Source organism: Amblyomma mixtum, unplaced genomic scaffold (assembly GCF_055824585.1).
Source record: "Amblyomma mixtum isolate Tamu unplaced genomic scaffold, ASM5582458v1 scaffold_29, whole genome shotgun sequence".
Classification (NCBI taxonomy): domain Eukaryota; kingdom Metazoa; phylum Arthropoda; class Arachnida; order Ixodida; family Ixodidae; genus Amblyomma; species Amblyomma mixtum.
The window spans coordinates 128,383-152,090 of record NW_028317726.1 but is presented as its reverse complement, the minus strand read 5'-3'; the positions used below and the strand labels follow the sequence as shown (position 1 = coordinate 152,090).

The 23,708-nt window shown below is 48.7% G+C and overlaps 1 protein-coding gene across 3 annotated transcripts; it reads left to right on the top strand.

Annotated features, from left to right (window-relative positions):
- The first annotated feature begins 494 nt into the window (after positions 1 to 494).
- Positions 495 to 19,700, top strand: LOC149324466 (luc7-like protein 3). Of its 3 annotated transcripts, XR_016286835.1 has the most exons (9): positions 495 to 646; positions 1,276 to 1,382; positions 3,375 to 3,507; positions 5,126 to 5,341; positions 6,845 to 7,009; positions 10,532 to 11,075; positions 12,101 to 12,161; positions 12,468 to 16,371; positions 19,255 to 19,700. XR_016286835.1 is itself a non-coding variant. In XM_089565491.1 (8 exons), exons 1-7 carry the CDS (start codon positions 542 to 544, stop codon positions 12,130 to 12,132), a joined length of 1,302 nt encoding a protein of 433 aa, XP_089421617.1. In that variant the 5' UTR covers positions 495 to 541; the 3' UTR covers positions 12,133 to 12,161; positions 19,255 to 19,700. The 3 variants fall into 3 exon arrangements, 2 of the variants coding, with proteins under 2 accessions (XP_089421617.1, XP_089421618.1); XM_089565491.1 differs by lacking the exon at positions 12,468 to 16,371; XM_089565492.1 differs by having other exon boundaries at positions 12,468 to 19,700.
- Positions 19,701 to 23,708: the final 4,008 nt, after the last annotated feature.

The following is a 23,708-nucleotide window of genomic DNA, read 5'->3' as shown; positions in this document are numbered from 1 at the left end:
ACCGATGGAAAGAGCACAGTGAAAAATTAAAGTGCTTGGACGACATGAGACACACGCAACACGTATGAAGGTAAAGCGCGCCTCGTCTGTTGTTCGCCCGAGAAAAGCGCGATTGCAGCGCCGTTAGTTCCAGCGATGTCCACGGTAGGCACGCCAGGGAAGCCGCGAAAACGAAACTGAAATTGTTCTACACTTCGTCGTTTCTGTTTGGTGCACAATCATGTGCAGTAATTGTAATCCACTCCAAACCTCAAACGTTGTGCACGGCGAACGCGACAGCAGATAAAGATGTGGAAACGGCAGCAGTTAAACATCGCTAAAACACTTACCACTTGTAACGTTTCTTTCCTAGCGGCAAAAGTAATGAACTAGAACAGGCGCACTAACGTCGTTGTTCTGAACTACAAAAATTTATGACGTCATAGTTGTACCGCACTGCACTGGTGGAGAGCATCGCGAACACGCTTGCGCGTTGATTGCTGATAAATTCTAGGCCCGCAGCGACGGTTTTTGCCCTGTGCTCCGTCTTTTGTGGTCGAAAATGGCGCTCGCCTCTGCGAAACAGCTCCTCGACGAATTAATGGGCCGGGATCGCAATCTTGCGCCCGCTGAGAAGAAAAACACGTGCAATTGGGAAGATCCCGACGTAAGTCACAATGCTGCTTCCTTTGTTTGTCGTTCGCATGGACCGGAATGAGATTACATTGCTCCGAACGTGTGGTGCCCTTCGGGACTTTTTCTTTCTGCTTTTTCTTGCCGGCTTGGTGGTGCGCGAAGTGCGTCGTAACTTCTTACGGTGATGTAACCGGTCCTCGGTCGTCCTTCGATGCGGTGCCGCGACTAGAGGACGAGTTTCGACGCATCCAGAAATGCGCGCTTCGCTTGGAGATGGTGTGAATGTGATAGCACGACGCCATCATCACTCGCACAGCAAACATGTTAGGCGCGCGCCCACCGCCACTTCTCCGTTTCCGCTGTTCCGAGACACCGAGATCTCTTTTGCTAGGGCTGTACTACTTTCCGCGCTCAAATAATCAAGCTTGCGATGCTTGAACATAATAGGGTTAACGAATGCGGTTCTTGGAATCGGTCATTTGACGGTATCGCATCGGCGCACCAAACACGGCTCTCAAGTGTCGGGTGGTCGCGAACATCCGTTCGGAGCTGTGCGCACGTATTAAATCCGTGTAGACTGCGCTTACCGTTATTGCTCGTCACCGTGGCGCGATTTTGGGCGGTGCATGTTCGCTAACGCCTCGTTTGCATCTGCCGCAGGTTTGCAAGCACTTCCTGGCAAAGTTTTGTCCGAATGACCTGTTTGTGAACACCAAGGCGGATCTGGGCCCATGCAACAAAGTTCACGATGACAGACTGAAGAGAGAGTACGTGTTTTATTCATCCTTGCTCCAATTGCACACACTTTTTTTCTCTGTCGGATAGTCTTTCGTGTTATCACTTGCATGTGCTTAGATTCTGTGTGATGTGTTTGAAATTTCAGCAATTCTCTAACTAATTGTCTAATTGAACGTTCATGTTACGCATGTGTCCGTTCTCAAACACGTATGGTTCATTATTATAAGGTCATAGGATTAGGCCCCTGGGTGAAATTTTTTTCAAGCAGCAAGTTATTGTTTGTGCACCACCAACTTTGAAACTTTGCCATGCAAATGTGTCTTCCCTTTCATGTAGATTGGATTAAGAAAGCACCAGAAGCCCCACCTACACATTGTTGCTGTAGCTGCCATGACATGTAAATAACGGGTTGGGTGAAGATGTTGTTCTGATTTTCTTTTAATAGCTAATCGTGACTGACGTCGCCGCGGTGGCTCAGTAGTTACGGCGCTCGGCTGCTGGCCCGAAAGACGCGAGTGCGATCCCGGCCGCCAATGGTCCAATTTCGATGGAGGCGAAATTCTTGAGGCCCGTGTACTGTGCGATGTCAGTGCACGTTAAAGAACCCCAGGTGGTTGGAATTTCCGGAGCCCTTCACTACAGCGTCCCTCATAGCCTGAGTCGCTTCGGGACGTTAAACTCCCATAAAATACAAAAAAAAATAATTGTGACAACCTCATCACTAAATCTGTTTACTGCCGTTTGGACACTCTAAATAGTAAACTTATTAGGTAACTTATTAGGTAAATAGTAAACTTATTAGGTAGTATTAGGTAACAAGTGTCTTGAAGTGCATCCGTTGCAGAATGGATATCAATCACCTACAGTAAATTGGATAATGTTCTCTTTGCTTTTAATGTAAATGGCTGCACACACAGGAAACAAAAACCAATGTAATGTCTGAAGGCACACCACAAATAGTAAAGTAAGCCCCTTTCCTTAATCTGTCTTGCTTGATTATGACAGGAGGGTGTCAGAGTTGATGATGGATGATGCCCTTTTAATCAAGCCATGATAGTTCAGATTCGGAGGGGCAAAAAAAAAAAAAAAAACAGGCGTGTGCTGTTTTAGTTACCAAACATTACATATGTCTCACTAGATAATAGTAGATGTAAGTGGCAGGCTACATGGAATAAGGTAGTTGGCAACATGAAAATGAAATATACACTTTGTGAAACCTTTGTCAGGAGAATGGGAGTCGGGCCAACACCAAGACGTTGGACACACAGTTTCATACTTGTGAAAGAAGACAAACCTTGATGTAAAGCTTGCGGAGATGGCATTGCTTTAAACTGCTTTTTTTTCCTTCCTCAGTTCTTGAGAAACCGATAAAAAGGGTTTCATGCTATTTTATGTCCGACAGTTTCCCTTTCACCCTAGCTTACGTTTAGGGGAAGGAAAAATCCTTAATTAGACAGCACTTTGGCTGACAAAAATTCTGCAACTGCATTTCTAGATCTTGTGTGTTTAGGTTCCAGGAAGAAAAAAACGTGTTAAATAAATTACACCTCTTATGCAACTAACAGACATTTCTAGCCCTGTGTTTGGTGCGTGATTGCTTCATAAAATCCAATGCAAACGTACAGACTTTGTACTGGCATTGTACTATCGCGCTCAATACGAGTTGCAACGCGCGGTCATCGACCGGGGCTCGTTCCGTGGTGTGCCTCCTCCAAACAGTCGCTCGGAATTCTGGGAGAAACTTTTTCCTGAGCGGGGGTGCTGTTGTTTCCTGGAACAGCAGTTTCCCCCAGAATTCCGAGCGACTGTTTGGAGGAGGCACACCACGGAACGAGCCCCGGTCGATGACCGCGCGTTGCAACTCATATTGAGCACGATAGTACTCTCCCAGCCAATCAGAGGTGGTGGGGGGGAGTGGTTCAGGAAGAAACATAAGCGAAACAGAATACATTTACCAAATTATTCTGCACAGCTGTGGCATTCTGAGACTCTGCTTTTCCCTTTTCTGCTCTGTCGTCTAGGTATGAGGAAAGTCCTCGGTACCGACAAGAAGGCTACGAGGAAGCCTTTCTTCAGTTCTGCCAGTCGATGCTCTCCGATGTCGAGAAGCGCATCCGCAGAGCACGGCAGCGATTGTCGCTCAGCAACCAAGAGGTATGTGATGTGCCATGCCCATTTGCTTGCACGTGAATTACGAGTCCGTCTTTCTTTGTGGTACCACTTGAAGGGGTACAGATGCTAAATTTTGGTTGTGTGTTCATTCTTTATAGTGATGCTCAAGATACTGGTTAGCTTAAATTCACCTCGTGGAATTCACTTTCGTCGGAAAATTAATTTATAAATTGAACTTTTTTGTTCGTGTGGTTTCAGCTTTGAGATTATGCAAGGTATAAAAAAAAAACGCCGCAGTGGCTCATTGGTTACGGCGCTCAGCTGCTTACCCGACCCCGATTATGACAGGATGGTGGCCGATCCCGGCCCTGGCAGCCGAATTTCGATGAAGGGGAAATTCTAGAGGCCCGTGTACTGTGCGATGCCAGTGCACATTAAAGAACCCCAGGTGGTGGAAATTTCCGGAGCCCTCCACTTAGGCGTCCCTTATAACCCGAGTCACTTTGGGACGCTAAACCCTAATAAACCAATAAACCAACCAAGGTATAAAAAAACTCCCAATATTATAGCTCCTTGTGTATTCGTTCTCATTCTGGCTGGCTGGCTAATTTAAACAAATTAAAATGGCAAACCTGCGATTAAGTGCATTTTTATGACCCACATGACCTCAAGTTCTCTTCCACATCATAGCTGCCATTCGGTTGTTGAAACTGAATTAGGATGAGAGAAGAAATTCAATTAAGTCATTTACCGGGCATAGGCGAGTACCATGGGATGATCCATTGTGGCACCTTTCATAGCTCATGTGCAGGTTCAGGACGTTGAACTCGGCATATCACAGAATCTTTTATTGTTATTCCATGGTTTTCTGGTGGAAGTTTTTTTTTATATATATATAAAAGAGGCGCCCCAGAATTTGGTGTAGGAGTTGTGTGAGGGGCCTTTAAATTAAAATGAATACGTCAGAGGCAATCCTAAAGGTACACATCGAGTACAAAAGAGAGTAAACATGAACTAACTCTAGACTAAAGAATTAAAACATACAACCAAAAATTTGATGTGTGTACTCTTTTAAGATAGTCATATTATTACGGGGGGTTAGCTCAGCAGCAGGCACGACAGGCCGCAGTTTGAAGGCGCACCAAATCAAGTCACCCCGAGAACTAACTGCCACGTCCTCGTCATCGTCAGCTGCTGAGCGTCCAAACAACGTCGTCTTTGCCTCACGACTATGCACCGTAACACTATTACCTTAATTTTAAAGGAGTAATGTGTCTTATACCGAGTTCACTGAAGTTGACTTGCCATCTGGCATGCGAGGAAAAAGGCGGAAGTACAGTGGTGAGCAGCCTTGTCTAGAGCGCTTGAGCAGTGCGCACTTGGTAACAAAAACCGAAATTAGAGAGCAGCCCCTCATTACAGGGCAAAGTTTTCGCGCCTGCTTTGTTTACGAGGCTATCTGGCGCTACTTCCGTGCAAGCGTTGCAGCTGGACCGTAGAGGCTGCCACAAAATCTGGATTTGTTTGCAAGGAAGTGCACCGCCCGAGCGCTCTAAGGCTGCTTGCCACTGTAGTAGAGGGCTTGCTGTCCAGAACATCCGGGGTGCTTGGCTCTTGCGTGTGCTGTGTCTGGAGTGGCCCTGACACCGTGCTGTTGCAGGGTGGCCTGGTGATCAAAACGAAGGAGCCTGCGGCGCCCACGGACGAGCGGGTGATCGTGTTGAACGAGCGCATCCAGGGTCTCCTCCAGCAGGTGGAGCAGCTGGGCTGCGAGGGCAAAGTGGAGGAGGCGCAGGCCATCATGAAGCTGTGCGACCAGCTCAAGGAGGAGCGCAAGTCACTGGACAAGGACTCCGACAAGGCACACTGGCTGCGGGTGAGGATGGTGTTTGGTACTACTCTGGTTGCTACACCGTGTGAGTGGAGGCGGCACTGGGACAGTTTCGCAGTTACACTGGCTCATTCTGGTGCAGTTGCAGTGCAACGCTCCTGTCATTGTGGTGCGACACTGACTGTTGCACAGTTGCATTGGGGTCATTGTGGTGCTCTGTGGGGTATTGTGCGGCACTGGGGCTGTCCTGAGGGGTAACGGAGTGGATTCCAAGAGAAGGCAAGCGTAGCAGGGGGCGGCACATAGTTGGGTGGGCGGATGAGATTAAGAAGTTTGTGGGGGTACGGTGGCCGCAACTGGCCAAGGACAGGGTTAATTGGAGAGACATGGGAGAGGCCTTTGCCCTACAGTGGGTGTAGTCAGGCTGATGATAATGATGGGGCGGTTATGCACTTGCACCGGGGTTTTGGTGTATCCGTACTTGACAGTTCTGGAGAAGAGGCTTTTTGAATGGGAAAGAGTTTATGAATGCATATTTTTCATATATTTTAAGATTTCACCGTAACAGTCAGCATATCCACGGATCTCTCGTCAACAAGCTTGCATTTTTCTTTTAACGTTTTTGTTATTGCCAAAAGTGCTCGCCATTGGTTTTTTTATGGCAGCATTAACTACTCGGTGCGAGCGATGGGAAAAACTTAAAAAGAAAGATTTTGCTGCACATCAAAAGAAGGGACCATTACCTTCAGTGCTTCCATAACAGTACCTTACAATTTTCCAATATTCAAAATTTTTGTCCAAGAATGTTGGGCATGTCTGGGAGTGTTGTGTGGCACTGTGCTGCTGTGACATCATTGCTGGAGTGGTGACTGGCACACAAAAGTTTGGTGCTTTGGTCTCAACCTCTTCTCCCTTTTTTTCATGCATGATGGCAGGAAGGGCTGCAAACCAAGAGATGCGGTGCTCCTCAGCACCTTTTTAGTCGGTGGGAATCCCCAGGGCTAAAAAAGTTGAGAATCTTTGGTGTAGTTATTAAAAGCTAGTTGTAGAGTTGAATGTGAATTCCTTGTGGCTCATGAGATGTGTTGACTGCTCTTACCATTGTGCCAATAATTGGGGTTAGCATTCTTAATCTCTGAAACCAAGATGGGTTGCGCCACTGCGGTGGCTCAGTGGCTATGGTGCTCGGCTGCTGACCCGAAAGACGCGGGTTCGATCCCGGCCGCGGCGGTTGAATTTCTTTGGAGGAGAAATTCTAGAGGCCCGTGTACTGTGCAGGTTAAAGAACCCCAGGTGGTCTAAATTTCTGGAGCCCTCCACTACGGCTCCCCTCATAGCCTTAGTCGCTTTGGGACGTTAAACCCCACAAAACAAAACCAAACCAAGATGGGTTGCGGACTCATGAGAAGTTGACTTTGGAAACCACGTTTATATGTTGTGTCTCAAGGAACGATCTTTATGCTGGAATCTTAATGAACGCTGCTGCCAGGAACACGTGATTCATGAATTTCTGGCGGAGACTGAATTGTGTTCTGCTGTTCCGTGCAGCAAACGGCAGAGCTGGCGGCCGCCCAAGAGAAGCAGATGGAGGTGTGTGACATTTGCGGAGCCTTCCTCATCGTCGGAGATGCACAACAGCGTGTGGACGACCACCTGATGGGCAAGCAGCACATGGGCTACGCCAAGCTCAAGGAGGCCGTCGAGGAGATTCTGGTGAGTGGGCCGCAGACATTGCACCCGCCGGCATTGTGCTTCCACGGGGTATTATCATAGAGCAGGGCCGTTGAGACGTTTGAAGCCTTGGTTGCACTGTGCGACATGTTATGGGATGGCTCAGGAAGCATTTGTGTTTGTCAGCTGAGCGTTCTTGGCACAACTGTTCTGGGGTGCAGTTTCTCCAAATCAAAATATCAGTTTGAGCTAGTTGGATCGTCGCAGGGTGTAGATGAAACCAGTGCAGCTAAACAAAAACATGGACACACGAGATAGGATGGCAGCCCCTTCCTGTCTCATGCTGCACTAGCAACTGGCCCAGTATTGGGAGTGAATGGTTTATTTATTTATTTATTCAAGTTTCCCCTAAAGGCCCTCCAGAAGAGGGTATTACATGGGGGGGGGGGGTACAATCATAAGTAATCCCGATACATTTTAACAAATAAGTGTAACAAAAAACGTTAATTAAAACATAAGGCATCACACAAAGAAAAAATGAACACTAACAAAAACAGCAAACTTTTACACACTTCTGTCACAGCGAAGAAGCTCTTGGAATTTTTTATTGTCAGTTTCTGTGGCGATGACTGATGGCAAACTATTCCATTCAGTGATAGTACGGGGAATGAATGAATTGGCATAAGAGGATGAATGACAGTTTACGCGTTTAACTTTGAAAGAATGATCACGGCGTGGAAAGATAGCATCAGGTGACTGAAACAAATCACTGCGAGGAGATGGGTGGTGATGAAGCTTATGGAAAAGGGTTAAGCGAGCAAGTTTACGGCGATATGACAAATCTTCCAGTTCGGCGCGTTTTTTTAATGCTGAAACGCTTGTGAAGGGTGAGTAGTCTGAAAATATGAAGCGAACAGCACGGTTTTGCAAGGATTCAATGTTTGTGATAACGTAGGCTTGAACAGGGTCCCAAATGGCCGCAGCATATTCGACTTTAGGGCGTATTAGAGTTATATAAGCAAGTTTTTTAACGTGTATAGGGGCGTATCTGAGGTTACGTTTAAAGGGACACTGAGGAGAAATTGAAGTTGGCTTGTATCGACTGAATACCAGCTCCTGATTACAAAAACGCCACTCATACTGACAACAAAGCTCTTGTAACATAGAAAAGAGCAAGAACCAAAATACAGGTATCGCCGCCACAGGCCAAACTCGCAAGTACAAGCGTGATGACGTCATAGGACAAAACAGTGTTGCTAGAACCAATGGTTCTAGCAACTCTAGGACCCGAGAAGCCACAAATCCCTGAGGCGCAGCCAATGCATGCGCAAATGTCCTCTACCTCGCCAGATGGCGCCACGTGCCCGGCAGCTACGCGCGCTCCTGAAGCATCGGGACCAATCAGCGCCTGTATTCCGGCGGTAGGCGGGCTCCCGGTATTCCGCTAGCGGTAACAAGGTGCACGGTATGCTAAAGGTGTCTATTTGCGAGAACTTCGTTGATGACTTTGAGAATGAGATCCATCGTAGCGCTGGCAAAACGCCAGTGCAAACGTAATCGAAGCGACTGTAGCGATGGCTGCAATAGCCAATAGATGCCTTCAACGTGCGGCTGGCGGTAGCTTTTTTTCGGCTGCTGCTAGGCCGCACTGCTGGCCGCCAGAAATCACGAAGTCTGCGGTACGCCATGCGCACGTCATGTTTCACGTCTCTTAGTCCTGTGTCGTCATAGGAGAATCCCAAGTTTGAATCAGAGCGGCGGGAAAACTTTTTCAACTTCGAATCCAAATTTCTTAGAAATAAATGCATCTTTCGCTGCCGGCCAAGTGGCAACAAAGCCATGACATGCCGAACTATCGGATTTTACTACAAAAAAAATATTAATAGTGCTCTCCTCAGTGTCCCTTTAAGAAAACCAAGTAAGTCACTATGGTCCTTTGTACAGGACCGGTACTTGCCAATACATTTCCAATACTGGGCCGAGTACCTGTGCTGCCTGGGTACCTCTTGTGTACCCTTCGTATCCTCGTTCATTTGCACTGGCTTCATCTCTGTATGTTTCTTCAATTCATTCTGGCTTGCAATTGAGGGTTGCAAAGTATACATCTTTCGATTGCGGTTTATACGACAGGCAGGAAATAGCACTTCGTTTTGTTAGGGGTGGGTAGAGCAGCTCTGGCAGCTGGGTCGTAACAGATGGGGTGGTGATTGTTGATTGATTTACGGGAAACGGTGTTGTACGGCACTGTGCTGCGATACTCCGTTTCATATATGAGGTGCAATGCCGTGAAAAATACGGAAGTAGTCCGTGTGAAAAAATTTAGAGAGGCGCATTACTCCATGTTTGTTTTGTGGTCTGAGGCATGAGAAAATGACAGCATGTCATCAGCAGTAAGAGCACATAATCGTGCTGGTAACAAATGCATCACGTAATAAACTTGCAGGCAAGGCATTTACCGTTTTTCGCTACTAGAAGCGCACTACTTTTTCAACAAGGATGTGGGCAGCGAAAACAAGAGCGCTATATAGTAGGATACAACTTATAACTGCAGTTGTTTACAGTGGGCCATGGCTTGCTGGGTCTTGTATTACGCCGCTAACCCGTCACGACAACAAACAAATTCACCGTTTTAGCACTTGTCTATATTAAAGGGACTATGAAATAAATTTATCGAGATTACGTAAAGATAGACAATCTATCACTCGTCACCCCAGCGCAAGAATTTTTGAGCTAGCATCAATAACAACGAAGTTATAGACGATTAAAAATCACGCTCCTCCTCTCCCCCCTCAACTCATACCCGCGGGGCACCAAGAAAAAATAAAGAAAACAGCTCCGGGACTGGGCACCGCCCATGAATACGTCATTCGCTGACGTTCGGTTTACGACTTCCGGTTGTCCCACTCCCGAGGAGCAGCGTGCGTCGCCAGCGTCTCTCCGGTCTCTGCGCTTTCTTGGCTCCCGAACTCTCGACAGAAAAAGGCGGCAGAGGTAAATTGAAAACATATGCGCGAAGGCAATGCCCTGCCTCATGCTTGCCCGAGGGGGGCGCGTGGCGGCTCGAGCAGACGATTTTCACCGCTAGCGGAAGTGTACCCGTGACGTCGTAGCTGCCGCGGCTCGAGCGAATGACAGCGTGTGGTGGCCTGCCGACGTCATGGGACTAGTGACGTCTGTTTTCCCGATTTCGGTTCCAAAATGGCTGCCTACGAAGACACCAAACGTCCTGCGAATTTTAAAAAACACGATTTTTAAAAATTCATAATAAATTGCCGGCTCAGTTCCGAAGACTCATACTTGGTGTCAATGCTTCTGAGCATCACTTCTAACATTTACAAGTGGCTTTTAATTCTTTGCATGGTCCCTTTAAACTTGCCAGAGGCAAAAAATCAATTGTCGATCGCTTTAACCTTAATGGAACTCTTACCTAGAATTCTGAGGGGACACGTTTTAAGCACATTGTGGCTTTGCAACCAGCGATGAACACCTCCGCTCGTATGTGGTGTCTGTAGCACGTCATTGTATTGACTGAAAACTAAGTCGTATGCTCGTTTTTGTTCACAGAATCGGCGAGAGAAGGAGCGTGAGGAAAAGGAGAAGCAGCGGGAACGCGAAAGGGAGCGCCGACGAAGGCGCGAGGAAGAGGAAACTCGGGGCCGGCGAGGCGTCGACCCGCTGCGGGACGACCGGCGAGAGCGGGACGAGAAGAGGCACAGAAGCCGGTCGCCTCGCGAGGACCGCAGGCGCGATGAAGACCGCCGGCGGGACGACGACCGGAGGCGGAACGATGAGCGGAAACGGGATGAAGACCGCCGGCGGGATGACGATCGCAAGCGCGAGGATGACCGCAAACGGGACGACGACCACAGGCGTGACGAGGACCGCAAACGGGAAGACGAGCGGCGGAGGGATCGCAGCCGCCGGGACGAAGAACGGAGCAGCAGTCGGCGAGACGATGAACGCAGCAGTAGCAGTCGACGCGATGATGACCGGGGCAGCAGCAGGAGTGAGCGGAGTTCACACAGAGACTCGCGGGAGTCGCGGTCGTCCGGCCACGATCGGGACAAGCACCGCGATCGTGACTCTCACCGTAGCTCATCCTCTAGGGGTGAGCATCTTTTTTTGTCTCCTTGCCACATATAAGTCGACCTGTGCTTACGAGAATTAGTACCATCCTAAGTTGGGCAGGGCCAGCCTATTTGCGAAGTCTTGCTACCTGCTGCCAAACCACGGGTAGTAAGCACCCTGTTCTGGTGCCCATTCCCTGCAATATGCATGGAGCTCCATGTGTTAAATTGTTTATTGGTGTGCATACGGGCTCGGCATGCATATGGGTTCGGTGTGCATACTGGCTGCACTGAGGAAAATTTGAACTGTGCTCCGTTTACTGGCTCGCATGTGCTGGCAATTGCCTTCCTGGTCGAGCGGTGGATATCGCGAGAGCCAACTCCCGATAACCTTTGAAATGCGCATTGCGCTGGCATACGAACCTATAGGGGTAGTTTGGTTTCTCACTTATTAGGATGGTCAGCCTGGCTCTTATGCAAGTGCGAGAAAGTGCGACATGCAGTGCGAGAAAACACATGACACACATGAAACTAAGCCCATTTGTCCACACGGAGAAAAAACTGAAAACTGCTTCCAGCGTTGCATTCCTCACACATTGTAGTATCTACTCGCATATTAAAATTAAATTTCTGGTGGCCCATTTTTTTTCTATTGTTTCAGCAGACACTGGCATGATATATATTAAACTAATTGGCCTAGAAATAAACAAATTGCATATTTGAAATCAGCAGAAAAAACTGAATAAGCTTGTGCAGTTTCATTGCATTTGGTCTGTAAATAAAAAAAATGCTCTAAGACCCATTAATCACCTTTGATTTCCACTGGCTCTGCGATGCCATATCATGGGAGAGTGAAGGTTCTCCGGCAAAGGCACGTTTGCGTTTGTAGTGGTGTCATGTTCATGCAAACAAGCCTGACATGGGGGAGAGGGGCAGGGACCCCTCACGGGCATCTCGCATGGACTGTATGTTTCTGTGCTTAGTCAGTATTGCATGCCAAAGCACTGTTTTTTCCGCATTACCAGTCGTGTAATCGCCATCCTGTTTTCTATTTTGTCCGTTGCAGTGAGCAATGGCGACGCGAGTCCCCGTCACTGAGATGACAAGTGAGTTTCTCGGGATAACAGGTAGGTGTCACTGCGGCAGGAAACTGCCCGTCCCCATGTCTCTCTCTCTCTCCTCTCTGCTTTCGTTTTTTTTCTTTTCTTCCTTTCTTTCTTTATCCCTCGTCATTATCACCATCTCCACTTTCATTTTCTCCCGATTTCCCCTTTCTTCCTTGCGTGTGGGGGATTGCTGTCTACCCGTGGGTTACTGTGCGGTCTCTCTCCCCCCTTTTTTTTTTCGTTTTGTGTGTGTGCTGCAACGAGGGGGGTCGGGTGGGGGGGGCTGTTTGTCGGGCGGGGTCGGCAGTTTGGCTGTTGATTGAACAGGCCGATGAGAGGGAGGCTGAAGACACAGAGACCTGCCCGTGCCTCCTTCCGCCGTGTTCTTCTTCTTGCGACTTTACCCCTCTCCCTACGGCGGAGGAGCCCATCTCGAGCGAGCGTTTCGGAGCGAGGGTTCTTGAGTAACAGGCGAGTAAAGCACCAGGTATGGCCTATACCACACAACAACATTACGCCTAGGGCGGCGCGCGCCATTGTCTCGGGCTCTATTGCTACAGTGCCATTGTTGCTTGCGCCTGGAACACATCCGCGCCATCGTGCCAGCATTCCTCTGTTCTTAATTTTTTTGCCGACCTTTTATAATTTTGGAGTGGTTGTGGTGGGAACAGCTGCAGCACAAATTGTGGACGGAGATGTCTTCCTTAGTCTAGCGTTTGCGTAGCCACTCAATGCACGGAACTTCGCGCGGATTAGCGGCAGGTGTAGGAACACAGGTCTTGGAACTTTGTGTCAAGTTTCTGATAGCAGCTGATAATCCCGATAGCCATGTAATTGGGAAAGCAATTTCTTTTGTGCATTTTTTACTACAAGGCACAGTTTTGCTTAATGTTAACACATCTGTTTAGGACGTTGCAGTGCATATGAATTAAAATGTGTCTTGTTCTAAGCTAATTGCTAGCTTTAATGCCAGTTCTTTTTAATCAAAGTATTAGATGGAAGGGTCTACGTAAGGTTATGTTCTACGACGACTTTGTGGTTCCAGGAATGGTGCGGGCCACTGTTCGCTAGCGAGGAAAGAAGAGGGCTTCGGTAAATCTTTCGGGGAACAGGCGTGTGGCTGGGTTATCGCTAATGTGTATCAAGCGTGGGGGCTTAGTATGCGTTCAAACCAATCTGCTGGGGGTCGGGGGTTGTACCACTGCATGATTGAAATGCATGTTGCAAGGGTAGCGGAACTGGGCTCATTCGAGCAATGGTAAACTTTTGCTGCGCAAACGTCTCAAGCAGTGGGCTCTTACTTTCAGAGGTGGCAGGTTTTGGTGCTTCCCTGGGGCACCAAACGTTTGACTCTGCCCCAAACATTTTGCGTGACCATGTACAATCCGTGCCCAAGTGTGCCTTGATCGCTGTTTCACAAGTAAGTTCTGTTGTCTCGGGCAAGACGCTGCGCAGGATCACAGGTGAAGCGATCTGTTATCTTTCGGGCTGGCAGAATGACGTCTGCCACGGGGGTCACTGTTTTGCTGCATGTTCTTGTTACTGGTAGCGTACTACGTGGGCGCTGTGGGATGGCACCTACCGTTTTTTCACCGTGCAAGCTCGGCCATTGGCAGTCTTCATCTCGGCATCCGCGAATCGCGTGGTTCTGTGTTGAAGGCAGCTAACTTTAGTGCCTTAGCTTGTAATAACCGAGGAATGTTAGCTAAACTGTTACTGCAGTGGAATCTCGCTGTTATGTTTTTACGGGATTGTCAGTTATAAAAAAGTAGCAGCCAGGAAAGGAAGTAGTTGAATGCAGCGCGAGGAAAAAATTACACACTGTTGTCTGCCGCTCATTTCATATTTTGTGTATGTGCAATAAAACGCGTCTTTGGAATTGGTGAGGCCTTGTGGCTCTCGCGATCGTATCGTTCTACATGCGCGAAAGACGTCCTGAATGTGCCCTGTGATAACCCTGTTCGCTTGAGCAGCTCTTGGTTAAAGGAAGGGAGCCCACGTGGAGTGGGCGGAGTTGCAGAGTACAGGTGCTTCCGCGCTGTTCGCAACTGTTTTAATGCTGTGCAATCCTCATCTGTTAGAATCTAGAAATTGCGTATACTGTATTTACTCGCATAATAGGCGCACTTTTTCTTCCAGAAAATCCGGCTCAAAGTTCGGGGTGCGCCTATTACGCGGGGTAAAATTTTCGGAAATTTTTCGACTCGCAAAATTGAACATCAAGCATAAACGCACTCGTGTACGGGCCGCACCCCGTTTTCCCGAAGAAAATATTTTAAAAAAAAGTTCAGTGTAAGGGCCGCACCGAAACTTTCCACGACCCACGCGGGAATCGCCTTCGAAATGCACGCGCCGAGGCCTCCGCGATCGGCTCCGGCTGCGCGCAACGGGCGCTTGATCGCGGAGGCCACACACGCGCACAGGAGCTTCCAGACGCCGCCCACGGAGGGCGCCCGAGGCCAAGGTCATCATACTAAACGTTTTGCTCCGCCGCGAGCTTTCGCTATCCATATCGCCATCAGCATCACCAGCTCCAGCTTTTTTTGTTGCTATCAAGTGCCGGGATCTGCGGTAGCGCGTTAGTTCATCGTGGTTTGTGGCTTTGCCGCCAAGCGTTGCTGTTTTAGCTCGACGGGCAAGCACCTTAATAGCTACACGGCTGGGAGTTTGCTCTTGAACACGGCAAGCGAGCGGCAGGTTGGAAATTCGACGTGGCCGAGAAGTGCGGCAGTTGCGACTGCGGCGTGCCTAAATTTTCGTACGCGACTCCAAGCGCCGAGGTTTTCGCGGGCCTAAGTCGGGAACGTTTCCGGCTGGAGATAAAGCTTTCCGAACAGACGTTTAAAGTGAGCATCCCTGAAAACTGTGTGCAGCTGTTCTATGCGATGTCGTTGTACGTGCTGTGGGTCCGCAGCAGCGCTAGTGAGGACTACTAGTCAGTTCAGCAAAAACTGTTAAAATAAAGATTGGGGGGCGGGGGGCGGCGAGGCGTCGGCTTGAAATCGTGTAAATACAGTATTGATCACAGTGCAAAGTTCGGGGTGCGCCTATTATGCGCGGAAATAAAAAAAATCATTTTTCGCGACCAAACTAGGGGTGCGCCTATTATGCGAGTGCGCCTATTATGCGAGTAAATACGGTATTAAGCAGCAGGCGAGAAAAAAGAAAGCGGATGGCAAAAGCAAAACGCCTTGGAGCCGACCCTCACAGTGGCACTGCGTACAGTGCTGCCGGCATGCTGTCTCTCCTCTCGATCGTAGTTTCATTTTTGCGCCTATGGTCGGCTGCGCTCGTGTCGCAGTGGCGATGGAACTGCGCCAACGTGCAACGAAGTTCACACCACCTGTAAATGTGCATGGTATCTTCATGGGCACCCGAAGCTGCTGAACACCACCGTGATGCCACAGTTGCGCATAACAGCTGACGTTGTATGGCACGGGCTTCTATTGGAGCTAAAATGGGACTGGCTCAGGAAAGCGTAGCAAGCAAGAAGATGCAGCGTACAAGAACGTAACAGCGGGATTCTACTGTATTAGCTGAGGGAATGTGTAGAATAATGTGCTACCAGATACAAGTGCCGCAGTAAGAACTGTTTTCATAAGTAGGTAACAATGAGCATCTTTCTTTTAGTGTTGGGCAATTTCCTTTCTTCCATGTTATCGCTGCTGTACTTTAAGCAAGCACTGTAGCTCACTGATGTTTGGAGGCAGCAGTGCACAACGCGCAAATGTTCCAGAGCATTTGAAGCTTGTGCTATTTTAGAGCGGAACCTTGGATGTGTAGGTGCTACACGACTTGTTAAGTCAACACCATAGCATGACCAGTTTGCATCACATTCGCAGCAATGTCCCTAGGCCAACTATTTCTTTAATGAAATTCTCATTAATCATTCGGCGCACTAGCATAACTATATTTCGTCGTAAATACTCAAAACTCTGGCTAGAGCCTTATCACTGCCTCTGCTAAGCAATTGCACCTTCAGAATGTTATTGTAGCGCTCTCGCAAACTTTCTTGTTGAACTCTTTCTGTGCTTTCTTTTTTTTCATTCGTGGTGCTGCTTTGTTTTTTCTCTGCTTTCTAGCTCTTGTTGAGAGGAAAATGTTGTGCCTTGTTTGCCAAGTGTTGTGTGTAAAGTGTGATGTAATTGAATGGGCCGCGCGAAGAATGCAGCGGCTCCGCTCGGGGCAAAAGGCAGCGACACCCCCCAGAGTCTCACGTCTTGACGCACAGGTGGGCTGATGCCACTCTTGTTGTTGTTGGACGCTCTTCCGCGGTCACCTTGGATCTCTCTGTTGTTGTTGTTATTGACGTTGTTCGCCCTCGCGTCTGCATTTTTGTTTAAAATTTGTTTTTATCAATTCGTGCTACCGGCATACTTTAGCGATTCCAGTTTGTAACGAGGCGGGCACTGTGTGCAAGTTTGCACAAAAGGTATGGCATCTCTTTTGCGAGTGGCTCTGCACGTGTTCACAGATCTTTGAATAACAGCCAGCATCACGGCGACCTATTTGAACGTGTCCGTTGAGATGCCAAACCTTGGTTGCTCAGTCCCTACAGCATCACACCGTGGTGCTGTTTTTTGAGAATAGAGTCATCTCCCCAAGGCATCTGCTTTTCCTGGCCTATTTATTTCGGCCTATTTAGCTGGCCCTTTCGGATTGCTTTAGAACAGGCGATACCGATGACCTCTAGTTTCTTGAGCTAGATTAGTTTAGTACCAGTGCTCTTAGCAATTGCGTGGCGAGTGCTTCCCTACAAGGCTCTACAAACATTGCAACCATTAAAAAAAAAGCCTGTGAGATTTGGATTCGTTGCAAAAAAGGAATGGGGTGAACAGCTGGCTATAAGTAATGGTAGGATAGCCAAATCTGCACAATACAAGCTGTCATATTTCAGTAGTTGGACTCGTGCTGGCTGTATACGAAGGCTGAGAGGCAGTTTCACTTATTGTTGCAGCGGCGTGTGCTGCCGATGAATGAGAAGCGGTCGCGCCTGCCAAGCAACCAATGCATCAACTTCACTTTATTCAAGGATACGCATGCTTTTATACATAGGCGACACTGGTCGCACTAGCGGCGGTGATCGTCAAATCAAAACCAAAACCAAATATGCAACACTTATGTTGTTTCGCTATACTGTGTAAGGTGAACTTTGAAGTTTGCAAAAAAGTTGTAGCATGAGGTGTTAGGAATTGTGTTTCATGCTGGTGGTTCGTCTGAGGAATTGTTTACATGCGCGCGCACACGCACACGCGCACACACACACACACACAGCTGACCAAAAAATCTTGCCGGTGCGGAGATGGTAGGGCACCATCACACCTGCGTTATCAGGTCTCGGCATCGCGTGCTGCCTCCGGCAGACTAAAAGGCACATATGCACAAATTGCACCCGCTTGTTAGCTTACAGCTGGAAACCCCCCGAGGCCACAGCTGAGGCGGCATCAGCGCTGCACGCAGTTGCCTGCACGGAAACATGCATGGTATGCCTGCTCGCGGAGTTGGTAACGGCTTTGCTGCTGAGGGTGAGGGATGAATTGTTGGAGCAGGATGGAAAACAGAAAGAAAACAGAAACCGCAGCTGCTGTGGGATACAGTGAGATAAAAAAAAAAAAGACTGAAAAAAAGTACACCTGTCAAATGCCGTTTCCAAGCAGAATAACGCGAGCTTGTTTCATGCTCTGAAATCTACAAATCTACAGCTTACGCCATGTGTAGTGCAATAAATGTTCTATTTTTAATTATCCTCTCCCTGAAGGCTGTTCTATGTATATGAGTTTTGCTATGCAACTTATATATGGACATACCTAGCATGCTTGCATCTCTATTTTACGGAGACGTCTGCTAATAAGACAAGCAGATTTTCTTGTCCCCTCAAGTTCATCTTGGAGAGAGTCTACTGTGCACGTTCCAGTGAGGTGCACAACAGTGTCGCAATAAAGTCCGAAATAACGCGTGGATATGAATTATCGGAGTGCGCAAATACATTTGGCCACCGTATTCCATCAGGCAGTCTCTTCAAACCTGCTATCGGCACAGAATAGCAGGCGTGTGGATGCTGTGATGTTCGTGCATCTAGTTATACAAAAACATTTTGTTGGAGGTAGGCTGGTAGTCACCAGAGCAGTGGGCGTACACATGAATCTGGCAATACGCTATTTATGGGGGGTAAACTTGTGGCTCCAAAGCAGTGGAAACTAGCGATGCTGGAACCAACCAGTGCATTTGGCCCTCATTGGGCTGGGTATGCCCATTGCCCTCTGTTTAACAAACGACAGCTTAGGGGGCTTTCAGCTGGTTGACACAGCATTTACATACGGCAACGAACATCAGAGGCACTGCCATGCTAGGTCACGGTCATTCCAGAGTGCCCTGTTGTCGTCTAGGAAAAGGACCACTTCACAGTATGTTTTACAGCAGACACATTCCTTTCCACCCCAACTTGTTCTTATGAGAAAATGCAGTAGTTGACTTAATAAGAGTTGCTAGGTTCCTAAAAGAAAGAAACGTCAGAAACAAACTGCAACGTTTAAAAAAACTACGAGTCCATGAGGACAGCTGGTGGAGGTTTTTTTAACAGTTTTGGTACACGATAGCCTTAGCTTCTTATGAGAGAAGCCAACAGCCACAGAAACCAAGGGGCACAGGGGATTTTTTTTTTAATTAATATATTTATTTTGTGGTGTTGATCAATTTAGAATATTACTGAATATGTTATCGCTTAAAGCTAATTGATAGAAAAGCAGAAGAAAAAATAACCACATGCCGCCGGTGGGATCCGAACCCAGCTTCTCATGTGTGATTAAACCTAACACAAGTCACAGAAAGTGATAAGGCTTGAAACGATAAGGCTAGAAGCTAGAAACGGGGAACACGGAAAAACCACTTAAAGCAAGGCTTTGCGGTATCAAGATCGGAATTGCTGCAAGAGCAGCCGATTAGGGATAATCTTAAAAAAAGAAAAACGGCCAGAATACGTAGTGCAGAGCCATGGGGAGAAAGCAGAGAAAAAATTCATTGAGTTTGCCACAGAACGGAAGCAGCGGTAGACGAAACATCACGCCGACTGGACCTCTCACACTTCGAAACATCTCTTCCGTGTTCCTGCCCACAGATGGGAGCTGGCAAGCAGGCAAGCGTCGGCGGAAGCACACCGCGTGAGCCGAAGGCCGGAGAAGCACACCTACACACGCTCCGTCCAGCACGGAGCGCCAGAACGAGGCGAGAGGGGAGAAACAAAAGACAAGCCAAGTCTGCGTCCCACCAAAAGAAGGTGCTCTTTGCTCTCTGTTTGCCTCACGCACTTAAAGAAAAAAAGTGGCGGGGGGGGAAATCATGTTCACATACTCGATCTCTCTCTTTTTTTGTACCTATTTCTGTGCCCCCTTGCCTATTACCATCGCAGAAACTGCACTCATCCCTCTTTCCGTGCCCCTGTCTTCTTTGCGCCGGCCGTACACACGAACACAGCATTGCGAAGTGTAAATGAATTGTTTTACATTGCCATTTGTGCAGTACACGCAGTTGAGAATAAAAGAAAGTGGAATTGTAGGAGTGCTACTGCTGTTGTGTGTTTGTTTCACTTTGGCCGCTGCGGTGGCTCAGCGGTTATGGTGCTCGGCTGCTGACCCGAAAGACGCGGGTTCGATCCCGGCCGCGGCGGTTGAATTTCTTTGGAGGAGAAATTCTAGAGGCCCGTGTACTGTGCGATGTCAGTGCACGTTAAAGAACCCCAGGTGGTCGAAATTTCCGGAGCCCTCCACTACGGCATCTCTCATAGCCTTAGTCGCTTTGGGACGTTAAACCCCATAAACCAAACCAAACCTGTTTCACTTTGGGGTTTGTGCATGCGGGCGGCGGCAGAGGTTGAAAACGAGCTCAATGGTTAGTGCACTTGGCTACTGCGCTGGAGTTCCCGGGTTCGAACCCGGCCGCCGCGTTTCGATGGAGGTGAAACGCAAGAGGCGCCCGCGTGCTGTGCGATGTCAGTGCATGTTAAAGATCCCTAGGCCATAGAGTTTCTTACTACTATTACCTAGAGGGAAAGCTGGCAGCCCGTCTATGGGAGTTTGCATGGCGACCCCTCGAGACCACTTCAGCCAACATGGGCGCTCAAAGCATCATGGGGCGGTGAGCTACTTGTTGCGGAACTGCAACTTTTGGCCAAAAAAGAATATAAAAATAAAGCTGTTTGATAACTACAAACGTCCTAACATTAAATATCTGGTCTAATGATTGCAACAAACGAGAAGAAAAGCATTTAAGTGCAAAGTTTGCCCAAAATAAGAGACGACTCGCTCTCCTATTGGCCAAGTAAAGAACACTATAAAAACTAATATTTCGTAATTAACAAGCGCACTTTTAAAAGTAAATATGTTTTTAAAAAAAATGTTGTTGCTTAAACACTATGAGGTTTTTAAAGGCTTTTTAGAAAAGTGAAACCTTTATTGGCGTCGTGTGCTGTATAGTTTTCATTACTATGGCTTTTGCACACCTCGTTCGCGCGAAAGTCGTCTGCGCACACACGGACAGAGTTTTCGGAATGGAACATGTTAGTAGTGCCACTCCATGTTTTCGAAAAACTACGACTGTGCCGCAACAAGTAGCTCACCGGCCCATGATGCTTTGGGCGTCCATGGTGGCTGAAGTGCAGCGCCGCCAGCTTTCTCTCTAGGTAATAGTAAGAAACTCTATGCCCTAGGCGGTTGAAATTATTCTGGAGCCCTCTAATGGAGTCTCTTCTTTCACTCCGGCCTTCCTCCCTTCCCTTACTGAGCGATTCCGGTGTCCACTGAGATGTGAGACAATTACTGTGCCATTGCTTTCCAAAAACCAGTTTTCAATTTTCAAAATTGCAACTAGAGCTCGGAAAGCAGAGATGCGGTTGCATCCTCGGCATGTCTTGAGACTGGTACAAATGGCCTTCTTGGCTTAAGGGGGCACGAGGGTCTTAAAACTAAGCTTTTTATTTGTGGCTAGAATATCAAGAAATTTTGCACACAGATGCGTTTTCTGATTCCGAAAATGTAGTCATAATAGACCCTTTAGAAAATTCAGCGCCATCTCGTGTGTGGTGCGCAAACCGCGGTGCCTCCGCCATTACTTGGGCATACGCCTGCCGGTATGCGCTCGGGCCAGATTGAAAAGTACGCGCGCCCGGCGAAGCCACAACAAGCGAAATTTTGTTTCTGTGTCCTAGCCATGTTCCTTGACATTGGCTATCTGCACCAAGCTATAGTCGCGATGCCGGCATGCTGCTGTGTGCGTTTCTGCAGCCAGCGCGGCGAAGAGACGCGCACGGAAACAAGCTGTGTTTCCAGAGCACGGAGCGCATGGAGTAGCTGCATGCTTATTTCTTCTCGTCCGTGACCTGTTCGTTTTCACATTAAAATAAATGATATTGTGAGACAGGAGACAGAGCGCAGGATGGAGCGAGCTTTAATGGCACCCGCAAGTATGGCGACCAACCCTTCGAAGAAGAAGATGATCGATGATGATGGATATGTACAGATGAAGACGAAGGTCGCATGTTGTGCTTACACTTTCTCCCCTCGCGTACGAAAGCGACCGGCTCGGGCGCAGATTAGAACACAGTAGGGCGACGGGCAAAGGGTTTGAGGCGGGAAACATGAACAATCTCGGCACCTCGGCAACGACGATCATTAACAGGATGAACAGGGGCAACGCGATAGTTCACCGGGGACGTTTGTTCGAGTACAGTATACGGACCAATATAACGGCTCAAAAATTTTTCACACAATCCCGGGGTACGCACTGGAGTCCACAGCAGTACCTCATCACCAGGGTGAAAAAATATGGCACGGTGGGAGAGATCATAGGTGTTTTTCCGGGAGGCTTGGGAGGCGTCGGTATTCAGGCGGGCGATGGCACGGCAGTAGGTAAGACGAGAAGTAAACTGTTCGTGAGAGAGTCTGGAAGAGGTTGAGGGGGCGGAGAAGAAAGACGCTTCGAGGGTGAAGGTAGGTTGACGTCCATACACAAGGAAGAATGGGGAGAAGTTGGTGGTTCTTTGCACGGCACTATTGTATGCAAAGGTAACGAAGGGAAGCATGGTGTCCCAGTTGGTGTGATCGGGCTGGATGTAGGTGGCTAGCATATCGGACAGCGTGCGATGAAAGCGCTCTGTGAGCCCATTGGTCTGAGGGTGATAAGCTGAAGAGGTTTTGTGCACGGTTCTGGAGGCGTGAAGAACTTCGGCAAGGATGCTGGAGAGGAAGGACTTGCCGCGATCACTAATAAGGACACGAGGAGCGCCATGGCGCAGAAGGATGGCGTTCAGGAAGAAGTGGGCGATCTCTGAAGCAGAGCCGGAAGGAACAGGGGCCGTTTCAGCGTATCTAGTTAAGTGGTCGATGGCAGTGACAATCCAACGGTTCCCCGTTGGTGTTAATGGTAAGGGACCGTAGAGGTCAATCCCAACGACTTCAAAAGGGGAGAAAGGACAGGGGAGAGGCTGTAGAAGGCCCGCAGGGGCAGACGTGCTCCGTTTACGACGTTGGCAAGAGATGCAAGACGCAATATATTTTCCAACAGCGGTTGAGAGGCCAGGCCAAAAGAAACGGCGCTTGATGCGGTCATAAGTTTTCTGAAAGCCTAAGTGGCCAGCCGGGGGGTCATCATGAAAGGCCTGCAAAACTTCTCGGCGAAGAGAACGGGGTACGACAGGCACCCATGAGTCACCGAAGGGGCTGTAATTGTGCCAAAGAAGGATGTTGTCGACTAGCTTGAAAGAGTTAAGTTGGCGACGTAGGCGGGCATTCGGTGGCCGCGTAGCACCGCTCAGACGGTCGATAAGAGTCCGGCAGTAAGGGTCGGCCCGCTGCGCTGAGGCGAGATCGCCAAGACTGGGAGCTGGCATCAAGTCAATGGGTGCGGCGGTCAAGGTTGAAATAGCCGTCGAAGGGGTAGTTTGGCAGTTTGAGGATGCGGAGGACACGGGTTGCGGATGCGGTGGTTGGGTTTGGGCGAGGGGACAACGAGATAGCGCATCGGCGTCCTGGTGTTTCTTGCCCGATTTATAGGTGACGGTAAAGTCATATTCCTGGAGACGGAGAATCCAGCGGCCGAGGCGGCCGGACAAGTTTTTCTGCGAGGACAACCAGCACAGGGCATGATGGTCAGTGACAACTGTGAACTGGCGGCCGTACAAATAAGGGCGAAATTTCTGAATGGCCCAGACAACAGCGAGGCACTCTTGCTCAGTTATCGTGTAGTTCTGCTCCGCAGCAGTCAGTGTACGACTGGCGTAGGCGATGACTTGCTCGCACGAAGAGTGCTGCCGCTGCAGAAGAACTGCACCAATGCCGTGTCCACTGGCAGCATGGCGCGGCTGCACTTGCGCCTTCGTTTTGCCAATGGCCGGTGCGCGCTAGTGTACGGGCTGTATCTGCACTTAATGAACTGGCGCTGCACGCTCACGTGACCGCTTGGCACCGCTGCAGAACTAGCACAGCCAGTGCAAGCCAAATCGAAGAGACCTAAAGGTGCCACCTTCGGCGCACTCGAGGACATGCATTCCGATGCTGGCGACTGTTTCGGCGCGTCACA

Excerpts from the sequence above, each read along its gene's own strand:
- LOC149324466 (XM_089565491.1), top strand. The coding sequence starts at position 542 with ATGGCGCTCGCCTCTGCGAAACAGCTCCTCGACGAATTAATGGGCCGG. Across the intron at positions 5,342-6,844 it reads ACAAGGCACACTGGCTGCGG|CAAACGGCAGAGCTGGCGGC; the intron begins GTGAGGATGGTG and ends TGTTCCGTGCAG. Across the intron at positions 7,010-10,531 it reads AGGCCGTCGAGGAGATTCTG|AATCGGCGAGAGAAGGAGCG; the intron begins GTGAGTGGGCCG and ends TTTTGTTCACAG.